The 14,973-nt window shown below is 41.9% G+C and overlaps 1 protein-coding gene across 3 annotated transcripts; it reads right to left on the bottom strand.

The window, feature by feature from the left end:
* Window positions 1-1,726: 1,726 nt before the first annotated feature.
* LOC148047038 (vomeronasal type-2 receptor 26-like) lies at window positions 1,727-10,579 on the bottom strand. Of its 3 annotated transcripts, XM_087707751.1 has the most exons (4): window positions 10,190-10,579; window positions 6,448-6,736; window positions 3,549-4,346; window positions 1,727-1,877 (listed from the first exon to the last, which is right to left on the bottom strand). In XM_087707751.1, exons 1-4 carry the CDS (start codon window positions 10,405-10,407, stop codon window positions 1,839-1,841), a joined length of 1,344 nt encoding a protein of 447 aa, XP_087563877.1. In that variant the 5' UTR covers window positions 10,408-10,579; the 3' UTR covers window positions 1,727-1,838. The 3 variants fall into 3 exon arrangements, with proteins under 3 accessions (XP_087563877.1, XP_087563875.1, XP_087563876.1); XM_087707749.1 differs by lacking the exon at window positions 1,727-1,877 and having other exon boundaries at window positions 2,997-4,346; XM_087707750.1 differs by lacking the exon at window positions 1,727-1,877 and having other exon boundaries at window positions 2,997-4,283.
* Between the last annotated feature and the right edge of the window lie 4,394 nt (window positions 10,580-14,973).

The raw sequence follows: 14,973 nt of genomic DNA, 5'->3' as shown, positions 1-14,973 counted from the left end.
AGAACCTGAGGCTATTATCAACTGGCAGCACTTGAATCTTTCTCTCCATCCTAAAGAATAATCAGCCAGTATCCAGTATTGGACATGACAGAGTCAGTTCAAAAGGATATTCCTTATCATGACATCTGAGGGACAGTTTTGAGAATAGCATTGAACTCCCACAATCCATCTAATAAAATGTTAAGTTTTCTCTTCAGTACATTCAACTCCCAGTGAGGGACATACGCTAGGGTGACTAGAATTAACCCACTTGAAATGGGTCATAATCTTTAGAAAAAAAGAGAAAATACAGCAATATTTGATGCACCTTGTTGAGCAGATTTATCCATGAAAGAGCAATATTGTTAATAATAACTCTCTGCCTTTCAATACTCCCCAGTTTCCTTTTCAAATCCCCATCGGGAGAAATCACAGTGAACTCAATGTCCAGATCTGCAGCTATTTCTCCATTATGGTCCATGTAAAGATTCCAGTGGGAAAGATTGTCGAATTCATTCTTCTCCAGAAAGGGATGAAACTAAAATGGAAACATCCAGGGATTTTAAAAGCAGAAAACCTTGTCTGGCTATCCCACCTGGTATTTTTATGTATGACTTTTTCCTTCTACAGTTCTTTTTAAATGTGCCAACATGCTTAATCAGAACAACAGGTGTTGTCACTAAGTTCATAAGTGAACGAGAAAAGTTCAGCTAAATTTGTCAATCGTATATTGAAAAAACATGTATTGAGAAAATGTAAGAGACCCATTTGATCAATTATAGGGGACATTCTACAGCAGGTATCAAATATATTGAAGAACAGCAAAAAGCTCATAAACTCCTTGAAAACAACAGGTTGACTACCAGAAAGCATGGATTTTTCAAGATGAAAGTTACCACGTTAACCTGCTCCCAGGTAGACAAGACAGGAAATATGACCACAGGAGCTAATGCTACTTTATTGGAGTATTATTAAGATAAATCATTTTCCATCCTGAAAATTTAGGGAGGATCCTTTCTGAGTTTATTTTGCTGGCTGTTATGCAGCTGCAGGATTACCTGATCACTTTACCTGATCACTCCCTGGGCAGATTATCTTCTGCCTTTCCTCAAAGTTATTTTTGCATATCTTTACAGTTCCTTAATAGCTTATGGGAATGCAGGTGATCTTATTTCAGCAAACCACAGGAAGCCCTCAATTTACAATAGCTAATTTAAAGATTGTACATTAAATTAACTATTGTAGCTAATTTACTGTTCAAAGTTACAACGTCACTGAAAAAAAGTGACCTATGACAAATTTTACACTGCCATTGCAGTGTAAACTAACCATTGCAGCATTCCCATGGTCATGTGGTCAGAATTTGGATGCTGGGCAACTGATTCATATTTATGACGGTTGTCATATCCCAGGGTCATATGATCCCCTTTTGTGATCTTCTGACAAGCAAAGTCAATGGGGAAGCCAGACTCATTTAACAATCCTGCTACTAACTTAACAACTGCAGTGATTCACTTAACAACTATGGCAAGAAAGGTCATAAAACAGGGCAAAGCTCACTTAACAGTTGTCTCACTTAGCAACAGAAATTTTGGGCTCAATTGTGGTCATAAATATGAAGCAGCAGTGAGATGGGTATGGAAAGAAAGCAAATGCATCCATAAGAATTTCAGGACATGAACATTTAATTTGGGGGGATCCCAACTCAAGTATCATCTCTCCTTGCAGACACCATGCTTGGAGAAGACTTTTCAGAAAACTTGGATCAGCTTTAGAGAAGGGTTACAAATTCAAGGAAGAAGTCAAAGGAGCTGGTTTTAGCCCTGAGGAAAGACCAGAAGGAAAAGAACCACGTTAATCTACAGGAGCTGAAAATCAGGAGCCTGGAAACATATTTCCTAAAAGGAAGGATGAGAAGAATAATTGCAATACAACCTGCCAAATAGTTTGACAGTGTTGTGGAAAATAATTGTTTAGCAGAGTGATGGCTTGGGTGGATGAGTGGGGAAAACTGTCCTTGTGATTAATTGCTCTGGTGTGCAGTGGTCTACAGCATAATTTTGAGGGTAGAAGTTGAAACAATTTATGTCCAGGATGTGAGGGGTCTGTAGATATTTTCCCAGCCGTCTTTTTGACTTGTGCATTATATAGGTCCTCAATGGAAGGCAGGTTGGAAGCCATGGTTTTTTCTGCAGTTCTATCTGTTGAAGTCTGTGTCTATCTTGTTGAGTTGCAGAGCCAGACCCGACAGTTATAAAGGTGCAGATGACAGACTTTTTGTGTGCCTATACACACTCTATACTATTTAATATGTATGTACATCATATATATGATTAAATAGTATATTTTGAATGTTCAGAAGTAGTAAATAAATAGACAGAGGAATTGTATATTATTGAAGCCTTTGAGGCGAGGAAAGGCAAGACAAGGCACTCCTTGACATGAGTGATGTCAAGTTGGCCATGCCCAACCAGTCACATGACCAACCAGCCACATGACCATGAAGCCACACCCACCGCCCAATCACATGATCAACAAGTGATGCCCACTGACACATGACCAACAAGCCACACCCACCAAATAATCCACGTCCACAGAACCGGTAGTAAAAATTTTAAGCCCACCCCTGAAGAGGAGCTGCTCAGGGGGCATGTGTGTATCATAAAATGAACTTCTGGTTTCTGGCAAGTCTTCCAGCACTGCCACACGCACAAAGTCTAGCTGATTGTCATGTGAGCATGTGTGCCAGAAACCTGGAAGAGGAACAAGTGATGCCATGCATGCCAGATGACATGGCTCCACAGCCACTTTGGGCATGCATGCCATATAGGTTCACTATCACAGCTATATAGAAACAAGCTACCAAAAGTTAAGAGTTGATTAAATTCCAAACTGGGCTGTCTCTATTTGCCAGCTTCCTTGCAAAACTGACAAATTACATGAAGCAGGAATTTCCCGAGAATAATAAAAATTGGAAAGTTTTTTTTTTAATGTTGTATTAAATGCAACAAATACAGTCCTGTACCGAAAAGGACAAATGTAATCAACTAAGTGTGAACTCTGATCTTGTGAAAGAAGTCACATAGGTTGTCATGTTCTAAACAACAAAAGAACATTTTGTATAACATTCTGAGCTAACTTTTACTCAGTGTACTTGAAATGGACTTCTATCCCAAGTAGGAAGCTTTCTATTTCTGCAGGAATAAACAGCTGAAAATTGCCTTCCTCGTTCCAGCATTATTCATGAGCCACCCACAACTGAGGCTCAGGCCATCCCTTGTTCTCAGGATCTCCTTCAAATTTATAAAAGTGAAATTCTACAATACTAATCACAAACCCTACAGACAGGAATATTGTTAAAAGTGCAATCACCTCTTTAAAAATTAGAAGGGTTTAATATCAAGATATATCTGGTATCAGCTCCATGGTAAATTATCCCCCAAGCAACTAGATTGGCCAAATCTGTTGGCCTTTTGTAGCACAAGAGGTTGATATGATTCCTCTCTTTCTCTAATGGATTCCTTCTCCAGAGGAATTGAGTTTGTTAGATCCTTGTTGGAACCCCATACCTTCCACGGCTGCAGCCTGGGAGCCTCCAGTGTCTCTTGGGCCTCCTTCCTTCTCCTCCAGGATCTGGACGAATATGCAGCCTTCAAGACGTGGGCCAGAGTCATAAAGATATTGTAAACAGAGTCACTGTTTTCAATAAATATCCCATTCAATTCATTTTCTGTCTCCACTGGAGATTTTTGGGTGCATCTTTTCCGGCCTTTGACAGAAAAAACATGCTTTGAAAAAGAGCACTGAAAATTCTTGTCTTCATACTGGGAGTCTATAAAGGAAAAGGGCTCAAAATCACCATATTCTGGTCTTATTTCTTGCATAAATTCAAAGCTCCAAATACTATGGATGTATTTATGATATCCAAGATGATACATTAAATAGTTTCCCAAAGTTGTGGTGATCCAGACTTTCTCTCTAATGGGTCCTGACAAAATGTCAAGTGTTAGATGAAAAGTATGAAATGTGTTTGAAACAATAACATGCTCTGTGTAGTGAACAAAGACATTGACTTGTTTCCAATGAGAAAAGCTGGAATCCCTGAAGGGTACTGGATATCCACTCATTGTGAATTGTTGTGATATAACGACACAAATTCCATTCCTGACAAGCAAAGGAGGAAAAGTCCTCAGGAATTTCTCTCCCTCGTCTGTGTCTGGAGCAAGGAGACCAATCAAGGTCCATCTGAAATGCAGAAGCACTCGGACAATTGCTGAATACAGAAAGCCTTCTTTGAGGAGCATCTGGTGGAAAAAAGGGAATTTACTTGTATCACTCAGAGTCTCTGAAGTAATTCTATGATTGATCTGCAAAAGCAATGAAGAAGGCAACTCCAAAATATGAGATTTTAATTCATCCAACTTTGTTTTGGTAAACATCTTAAAGTAGCTTGTTAATTGGCCATTGTTTAAAATATTAAACACAGAATATTAAGATTGTATATAAAAATGATAGATGAGAAACAAATTAACCAAAAGGAATAACAATCAAAATGCAAATCTTATTTCTTGATCACCCCTACCATTAAACTCAGTTAGACTCAGATGTGCAAATGTGAACTGAAATATATTGTTCCAATAAAAGGCCATATTATATTTAATTTTGGAAGATTGCTACATATTTCTCTGCTTCTACTACATTTCAGATTCTTTGTGCAGTCGTCTTTTCCTTTCTTCTCCAGTGGTTCTAGAGACAGGGAGACCATAGTGCCGCATATAATTTGTCAGTTGTACAAATTGAGAGGTCTTTAGTTGAAATTTTGTCTGTTCTCACAGACACAATTTTGGGAGTTTGTAGTTTCCATAGCTTTCATTTTGCACCAATAATTAATGATGTTGATTGATGTTGATTAACATGAGGTTGGTTAATTGATGTTGATTAATATCAGATGAACAATCGAAAAGTAAACAATACCCCAATCAAGGAACTGCCAAACAAGCTAATAGTAAACAGCTCAACCAAAGAACCTCCGAAACCATTTCCACCAGTGCTTACAGGGCAAGCCATTAGAAGATAAAATTCAGAGCATACCCCACATTTCTTACTAGCACTGATGATCTTGCCTAGTTTGGATAATGAAACGTCTGCAAGAAAATAACCAAGCTCAGAAAGCTACATGAACAGCTACTTCAACACTGAGCTACAAATATTCTCCTTTATCAATTCGATCCTATCCCTCCATTGATACAGCCGAGGTCTGGATTGGCTCTTTTGGCAGCTGCAGCATACTGGTGCCTCATATTTAAGTCATGGTCCAGTAGGACACCTAGATTTCTCTCACAGTTGCTATGCTCAGTCAGGTACCAACTATTCTATAACTCCGCATTTAGTGTTTCTTGTCTAGGAATAGGAACTTACTTTTCTCACTACTGAATTACATTTTATTGGATAGGGCCTGGTTCTTAAGTCTGTCAAGATCCTTCTGAATCCTGAGTCCATCTTCCAAAGTGTTAACAATTTCCCCCGGCTTGGAGTCATCTGCAAATTTAATGAGTTCCCCTTCTTTCCCCTCATCTAGATCATTTGTGAAGATGTTGAAGAACTCTTAGGTCTAAAGTAAGTAAGTAAGATCTTTATTACGGTCAAAGACCAGCAATATACATTTGTCTTTATACTATATTAAAAATACTAATATTAAAATATAATTAAAAGTATACTCTGGTTTCTCTTCAGATCATATAAATCTTTTGCCTTGGGTCTAAAGAGGGCCCAAGACAGAATCTTGGGATACCACACTGCATTCTTCGCATGTAGATGCAGTTCCATTTTCTCTGTTTGGTTAGGTGGCCTATAGTATACACCCATGGCAGTGCCATTTCCTCCCCTATTATATTGACCTAAATGCATTCAAGACAATTTACATCATTCTTGTGTTTTATTTCTATAGACATTTAGTTATTTCTTATACATAGTGCAACTCCACCTCCTCTTTTATTAGTTCTGTTTCTTTTAAATAATTTAAATCCCTCTAGCTATGTATTCCATTTCTGGGTTTCATCCCTCCAATTGCAACAATTTCATATCTTCCCTCATTTACTTACATTTCTAATTCACCCAGCTCTTGAACTCCATAGAGAAGATATGGTTGCACCTATCATTAGCTAGCACTAGCACTAGCACTAGCAGTTAGACTTATATACCGCTTCATAGGGCTTTCAGCCCTCTCTAAGCGGTTTACAGAGTCAGCATATTGCCCCCAACAACAATCTGGGTCCTCATTTTACCCACCTCGGAAGGATGGGAGGCTGAGTCAACCTTGAGCCGGTGAGATTTGAACAGCCGAGCTGCAGAACTGCAGTCAGCTGAAGTAGCCTGCAGTGCTGCATTTAACCACTGCGCCACCTTGGCTCTTCATGCACCGACTATCACCCCACTCACTTTACTATATAGAGAAATACAGAGACAAACCTGTGGGACTTTGTAGAGGCCTACTAATGTTGACATCTGGATGGAAATCTCCCTGTCAGCTGCATCAAGAAGAGCCAAAATGTTGTCCTTCCTTCCACAGCTGTAGTTGGGAACATTGGCTTCTCCTGTAGAGAGCATTTCCAGCAATACTTCTGAAGTGCCAAGAGCTTTCAAATAGTTGTCATGGATATTATACCCAAGTGTGAGATTGCACAAGAGCTGGATGTTCTTGTTGATGACTTGAATGGTGAAAATAAAGCGTTCTATTCCTTTGGAAGTATAAGATTCACTAGTGTAAAAAATGCTTTGGTTAATACAAGCATCAACAGCAGTAATATAATACCTTTTGTTTTCAATTTCATCCTCTTTATCAACACATGACTATTGAGTCTGAAGCTAATATTGATTGAAAACCAGAGGCAAATGATGGACAACCATTAACATTTAATATTTGTAAATGTTGAGAAAATGGGAAGTAGATAAGAATAAAAAAATAGTCTATTATTTACAGCAGAAGTAATTTTCATCAGCACAGTACCCAGTCTGCAAAATAATTCATATTTTAAAGTGCATCCATCATAAAAGGAAGAAGCATCTTATGGATGTGAGCTGGCTAAGCTCCCTGAGAAGATAGAGATGCTCAGGAAGCACGGCATGGATGACAAGGTAGCACAGTATCCCAAATATCACACTTTACCCACCATTCCTCATGAGGCCTTTTCTGCCTGCAAAGAGCAGGATGTGCTACTGTTAGCTTGGGAGATACGGTAAAGGGTTCGCTTGACCTCCAAATAAATCTCGAAATATTAAAATATTAAAGGCTGGGAAAGAGCATTGTATATGTAATGCAGCAGTGCCTGTAAAGAAAATTTGCAAATAGTTGCTATAAAATGAAAAAGATTGTTCTTTAGAGGAAAAAAATAGTCTCAGAGAACCTGGTTTTTTTTTTTAAGGTAAAATAATGTGTCTATGAAAATAGTATGCATATTCTTTCATGCTAAAATTACTTGTCTTTTAATAAATGGCTTTAATAAATGTTGTTTTCTAAAATAAGTAAAACATAATAATAAAAAATAAAAGGAAGAAGTTATTTCATAAGTGACTCAGAAAACCTGTTCTAAAAACATGTCATCCTCTATTCCTATCAGGCACTGAATATTGGAATTGGAATTGGAATTGGAATTGATTTTATTTGTAGGCCGCCCTTTTCCCTGAGGGGACTCAGGGCGGCTCACAGAAACCAGGGAGAGGGGAATACAATACAATACAGTACTAAGACGACAACACATAATAAAATAATACGCAACATGCATACAACATTCGGGCGGGGTAATGGTCCTTATCCCCAGGCCTGACGGGCGAGCCAGTTCTTCAAGGCTGTGCGGAAGGCCTGGACGGTGGTGAGGGTACGGATCTCTACGGGGAGTTCGTTCCAAAGGGTCGGGGCCGCTACTGAGAAGGCCCTCCTCCTTGTGGTTGCCAGCCGACATTGGCTGGCCGATGGGATGCGGAGGAGGCCCAACCTATGAGATCTTATGGGCCGTAGGGAGGTAATTGGCAGAAGGCGGTCTCTCAAGTATCCAGATCCACTGCCATGTAGGGCTTTATGGGTGGTCAATAGCACCTTGAAGCGCATCCGGAGATCGACAGGTAGCCAGCGCAGCTCGCGGAGGATAGGTGTAATGCGGGTGAATCGGGGTGCACCCGCGATCACTCGCGCGGCTGCGTTCTGTACTAGCTGAAGTCGCCGGATGTTCCTCAAGGGCAGCCCCATGTAGAGCACATTGCAGTATTCCAGCCTAGAGATCACGAGGGCCCGAGTGACTGTTGTGAGAGCCTCCCGGTTCAGGTAGGGTCGCAACTGGCGCACCAGGCGTACCTGGGCGAATGCCCCCCTGGTCACAGCTGCTATATGATGGTCGAATGACAGCTGTGGATCCAGGAGGACTCCCAAGTTGCGAACCCTCTCTGAGGGGTGTAGAATTTGACCCCCCAGCCTGAGTGTTGGATTAATGGCCGAATTTTTGGGAGGAAAACACAACAGCCACTCGGTCTTTTCTGGGTTGAGCACAAGCTTGTTAATCCTCATCCAGTCCATGACGGCTTCGAGTCCCCGGTCCATTACGTCAACCGCTTCATTGATTTGGCACGGGGCGGACAGATACAATTGAGTATCGTCCGCATATTGATGGTATCTAATCCCGTGCCTACGGATGATCTCTCCCAGCGGTTTCATGTAAATGTTAAATAGTAGGGGGGATAAGACCGAACCCTGCGGCACCCCATATTTTAGGGGCCTTGGGGACGATCTCTGCCCTCCTACTAACACCGACTGCGACCTGTCCGAGAGGTAGGAGGAGAACCACCGTAACACGGTGCCTCCCACTCCCACCTCCCGCAGTCTTCGCAGAAGGATACCATGGTCGATGGTATCGAAAGCCGCTGAGAGGTCAAGGAGGACCAGGATGGAGGGATGTCCTTCATCTCTGGCTCTCCAGAGATCATCCATCAATGCGACCAAGGCGGTTTCAGTGCTGTAACCGGGTCTGAAGCCTGACTGGAAGGGGTCTAGATAGTCTGCTTCCTCCAAGGACCGTTGGAGCTGGAAGGCCACCACCTTCTCAACAACCTTCCCCAGAAAGGGGAGGTTGGAGACCGGGCGGTAGTTATTAAGGACAGCTGGATCAAGGGATGACTTCTTCAGGAGGGGTCTCACCACCGCCGCCTTCAGTGCGGCGGGGAAGTTCCCCTCCCGAAGGGAGGCGGTTACTACCGCCTGGATCCAGCCTCGTGTCACCTCACTGCAGTTAGAAACCAGCCATGAGGGACACGGATCCAAAGCACAGGTGGAGGAACTCACAGCTCTCATGGCCTTGTCCACATCCCCGGGGGTAACCTCCTGAAACTCAACCCAGAGCTGTTGAACTTGGTCCCTCTGAGTCTCGGCTGGAACTGCAGGTGTGGAGTCCAAGTCCGTCCGAAACCGAGCAATTTTGTCCGCTAAGAATTGGGCATATTCTTCAGCTCTGCCCTGCAAGGGTTCCCCCGCCTCCCTTTTGTTCAACAGGGAGCGGGTTATCCTAAACAGGGCGGCTGGACGGGACTCAGCGGACGCAACCAGGGAGGCTATATGTGATCTTTTAGCTGCCCTAAGTGCCCTAGTATATTCCCTGGTGCAGGTGGTTACCATTGCTCGGTTCGATGCGGACTTATCGGACCTCCAACGGTGCTCTAGGCATCTCCTCCGGCGCTTCATCTCCCGGAGCTCCTCGGTGAACCAAGGTGGTCTCCGGGATCCGCTGCCTCGGAGGGGCCGCAGTGGCGCAATCCGGTCGAGGGCCTCTGACGCTGCCGAGTGCCACGCAGCAGCCAGAGTCTCTACCGGACTGTGGGTGAGAGTATCAATGAGCAGTTTTAAAAAAAATATGTAAATAAGCTGGTCAGGATAAACTACAACAATCACTGCTTTAAACAAAAAGTCATTATTCAAGTCCTGTATTTTAGATTGGACATGGAGAGGAAAATAATTTGGATTTCTTTCAGGTATTTTTTTTTCTGCTCCAGCTTTGTATTTGTGTCTCTTGCCCTAAAGAAGACAAAACAGGAAACCCCTGGAAATCTGGTCAAGCAACAAAATTAATCCTTTCCTGAAATACAGGAGTAAGCAGAATAAGGAGAAAAGAATGAAAGAGTTTGAACTGCAGGTGGAAGGAATGCAATTTCATCACACTGTATAACTTACAAGAAAGACTGATTATAAGGAAGCTGGTTGAAAAACAATATTTTCTGGTTTTGTGTTACTGCACTGGTGACTATACCGATGAGATGGTCTCCTGGCCTGTAGTAGCTCCATGGTCTTTCTCTATCCAAGTGAACCATATTTAGTGGGCACTTCATTCTAAGCTTTCCAGAGATTTTCTGAGACACCAGTAGCATCGAAAGCAAAAGCAGGAGGTCCATAATTCATAGAGCTGAATCAGTCGCCTGTTTCCAAAGAAGAGTTAGATGATTTCAAAGCCCTCACAGAAAATGGAATATTCAGGGGCTTTCCTTTTACAAACAGTAACAAATTGAGCTTTATCTGGAAAAGAGGAAAAGGTATATTCAGCAGCCCCTGCCTGTGTCCCAAATCTTCTGCAAACCATTCAGCATGAGTAGAGGCATATATCTTTTTCTGATGCAACATCCATTCCATGTTGCCTCATTCTGTCATTATATCAAAGGCAGTCATTGGAAAAGTAGAAGTAGATGTCTCAAAGTCTGGAATTATAATAATTACTGTGAATGATAATTTGTTCTCTTTCATGGCTCCATGTACAGAAGGGCAGTTGGAGAAAAGGATTCTTGTGAAATGTTGCATATACACCCTTGGATACACCCCTCTATAATGGTTATTATCCTTCCTGTCACGACATGCTCACAAAGTAATGTTTGAGGAAGATGCTTCAATACCTTGGGAATTGACTTCTGCTGTCTGCTGTTGTGGAATATGGTCTCCAGAAAATGCTAGAGAAGGTTACCCACAGCTATGCAGTCAGACTATGCAGTCTACACTTAACTCTACTGCTTTCTGACACCTTCTCCACCCTTGAACCCTGCTTAATGTTAAGAGCAAGTTTTCTTTGTCATTTTCTTTTCTATGAGATCTCCAGATATTAATTCTCATTTGGAGCTGATGTTAAAAATTCCTAGTGTTTGAAGTGACATTTTATTTCCATTTGTCCCATTTGTTATATTTGACTAAGAGAGCTGACTAAGAGGTGGGCCAGTCTGTAGACTGTATTATTAGGTAAATAGGGAGAAATGTATAGAAGGGATAAAAATTGTTATTTTCCTTGACTCTCTGTTGTCCTTCAATATTTATGGAAGACACTGGAATCCTTTATATTTTGAAGTTTCATAGTTTATTAAATAAAGAAGGGGGGGTGAAGTCTGTAGCTGAGATGATGGTGGTGCTCACAGCGTGATGTATGGTGTGACCTGATTTCTTGCCAGACTTACCAAGAAACTGATTTAGAGATACATAGTAGCCCTTCACCTGCTTCTATGGATGTTCTCAGTGGGATGGGCCCCATTTGAGATTCCCATCTCTCAGGCTTTGTGTTATACTCACACACAAGTGGTTTGATGAGACCTGCATTCCTGGTTTATCTGGGTGATTTGTTCTTGAGCTAATGTTTCTTACCTGGAGAACAGATGGAAATGAACTGTCACTTGATATGTACAGCTTGGCTTTGAATGAAGAACTGGGAGCTTGAGTGAGAGGAGAGAGCTGAGGGAGTAAGCAGGTCCATCCTGAAGTGAGGAACAGAAAAAGTGAGAAGGTTTTCCCACTGTATGGTCTTCCACTTCTACTCTCAGAGTCTGGGCCTCCCGAGATGGAAGATATTGCTCTTTTTGGTCAGATATGTGCTCTTGCCAATATGCATTTTCCCCCAAGGGAGAGGAGGAAGAGTGGCTGTTGATATTTGTGGTTTGTTAGGTCCTTTCAGAAGGCTGAACTTAGACTTGCTTCTTGTCTCAGTTTGGCTATGAGAAATTTCCGTGATCTTGTGAAGTCTCTTGTGTGAATAGCATCCTTGCCGGAAGATTTTTTTTCCAGTTACAAACTAATGTTCATCTTGTCTCCACTAATTAAAGTCCTTCAGGGTTCCAGTAATTCACTGACCCATCAGCCAAAAAAGTTGACTTCAGGAAACAAACCATAGTTAAAAGTTACAAATGTGAATTCAGCCATTGGTGAAGAGACCAGGCTAAGTGGATTGTATGGATATGAACCAGACCAGTTTGGTGTAGTTATTAGGTTACTATGTCCAACAAGGCTATTTAAATAACTTGTGTCCAACATCTCTAGTCAGATTTCTGTAAGTATTGTTGCCCAACTAGGCTTCATTCACACAATACTCATATACACTCTCAACACAGGTGATCAGGCTGCATTAGAGTGGGATGGGAAACAAACTCAAGGCATCTCCTGCTCCAATAATAGTCATCTTGAACTTCAAGGTCTGGGTTCATAACAGTCTTCTCTTTATACCCCACTGGTTTACTCTTGATTCATGCCCTGGTCTTGTCAGGAACTTCATATTCTTACTCCCTGTTTCATGAATCCACTACATTCCTTATGGCCTCTAATGTTCTACCTGGTATTACCAACAATAAATCATGTGTACACGCACTCAGAATCTTTCCTTATCAGTAGTTACACACATTCCAGCAATGTGAGTTTCCTAGTGAGTTCAGGAAAAGGCTAATTAAGATTGTATCACAGGTCTTCTATATTCATAACTTATGATTGTGATATAGTCATAACATATAACATAAAATATGTAACAACAATACCACCAGATAATAACTGGCCAATGCAATAAGGGAGGAAATATAAGAAGCTGTTAGGTCTCTTCCTGGCCTGGATGGGCCTGAATGTGATAACAGACCTTGGTCAGATTCATTCTTAGTCTTTATCCCTCTGTGCTCTAGGCATCACTTATGTTTCAGTATATTTCACACAAAAAAAGATAAGCTCTCAATGATTTTTTAGCTTGGTTGAGCAATTGGTTTTCCTGGAAAGCAGGCACACTCCCGTGGAGCTCTCTATTTTAGAAGAAAAGGCCATTTCTCTCTCTGAGGAATTTAGTCTCATGACTTTTCTTGAATGGGTTTTAGTTCCCTCTAATCTCCAAGAAATAAAACAGCACAAAGGGGATGGGTTCTGTTAATATAAAGACTGTTGTACCCTAAAATAGCTTCTACTGTACTGCCATAAAACGGCTTCTATTGTACAGCGCAGTGGAGTGGCCATGGTAACAGCTTTTCTGTTGCCATGAATTTCCATCTGTTCTAGAAGTATATTTCATTAAGAGAGCAGTTAGGCAGTTGTGCAGGAGAGCCTGGACGGAGAGTTATCAGGAGCCATGAGGGAAATACAGAGGGTCCCCTCCATGGAGACCCCCCTCACCTTTTCCTCATGAGCAATGTCAGATCCTCCTTTGGAGACAAAGGCCTTGAATGGCTTCTCCTTGATAGGAGCCTTTCCTGGAAACACACAAAGACAAACCGAACCTTCACAAACCACCATTGGCTGCATTCTCTTAAAATGCAATTTCAAAGCCAATAAACATTAGTCTCTTCCCAGAATGATGGGTGAAGGGTTCCTACAGATCCCCACCTCCTTCCTGGGATTTTTCTATGAGCAACAAGAAGTGTGTGGGCCTTTTCCCCCTCAGTGCCCTACATGTGGAAGAGACTGGCAGTGGAACATGGGTTACCTTCTCTCCCAGGAGTGGGTTCTGGCAGTCACTACTGCCAGTCACTACTCATGGTTGCACCATGCAAGTGCATGAGCAGTGCAATAAAAATTGTTCTGCGCATGCGCAGAAGCAAAAAAACAAGATGGCAGCACCTATGGCACTGCCCTGAGAACCAGCTTGGGAGCATGGCAAGCCTGGGTTGCTACCAGTTCCAGCAACCTAGGCAGCCAAATCACTACCAGTTTGGCCAAACCAGTACAAACCGATAGGAACCCACCACTGTTCTTCCCCCTTTCTTCCTTACAGGGGGTAAAAAGCACCCTTTATTTCTCTAACGTTGCTTTATCTCTCTCCCTCTCCCTCTCCCTCTCCCTCTCCCTCTCCCTCTCCCTCTCCCTCTCCCTCTCCCTCTCCTTCTCCTTCTCCTTCTCCCTCTCCCTCTCCCTCCCCCCCTCTCTCTCATTCTCTGTGTGCAGGTGTGATATTATTTTTAACTACATAAATTCCTGATGGCATAGATTGATTTTGTCCTTGTGGACTGGTAGTCCATGAATTATGACGACAATTGAGCCCAAAATTTATGTTGCTAAATGAAACATTTGTTAAGGGAGTTTGTCCCATTTTTATGATTTTTCTTGCCACATTTGCTAAGTGAATAATGATGGTTTTAAATTCGCAACACTCTGTTTAAGTGAATCTGGTTTCCTCGTTGACCTTGTTTGTCAGAATGTCAGAAAAGGGGATCACATGATTCCAGAACCACCATAAATGTGAGTCAGTTGTCAAGCATCCAAATATAAATCACGTGACCATGGGGATGCTACAACAGTTATAAGTCACTTTTTTTTTCAATGCTGCTGTATGTATGAATGGTCACCAAGTGAATGTTTGTAAGATGAGGACTACTTACAGTATATTGCATCAACCTTTTGTGGTAGAGCCCTTCGGCATTAACTTTCAAACTAAACTAAATTTTGGCTCTAACTCAGTGTTTCGTGTGCCTTCAGCATTTAGTCATGCCAGCCACATGACCACAAAGATGTCTTTGGAGAGCGCTGGCTCTTCAACTTTGAAATGGAGATCAGCACCCTGAGAGTCGGGAATGACTAGCACATATGTGCGAGAGGAACCTTTACCTTTACTTACTGGGTTAGGATATTTTTCTGTGCAGCTGCAGAAGAAGAATGTTTTTTTTCAAGAAGTTGCATTAAAAGATTGAATTCCCCCCAACACAATTCTGGCCTTGTGCTGTTATAAGGCCAATGTACCTGCAAGA

The sequence above is a fragment of the Thamnophis sirtalis genome, unplaced genomic scaffold (assembly GCF_051295495.1).
Source record: "Thamnophis sirtalis isolate CommonGarterSnake01/CBP01778 unplaced genomic scaffold, rThaSir2_p1.2 scaffold_3, whole genome shotgun sequence".
Taxonomy (NCBI): domain Eukaryota; kingdom Metazoa; phylum Chordata; class Lepidosauria; order Squamata; family Natricidae; genus Thamnophis; species Thamnophis sirtalis.
This window is presented reverse-complemented; position numbering and strand designations above follow the sequence as displayed.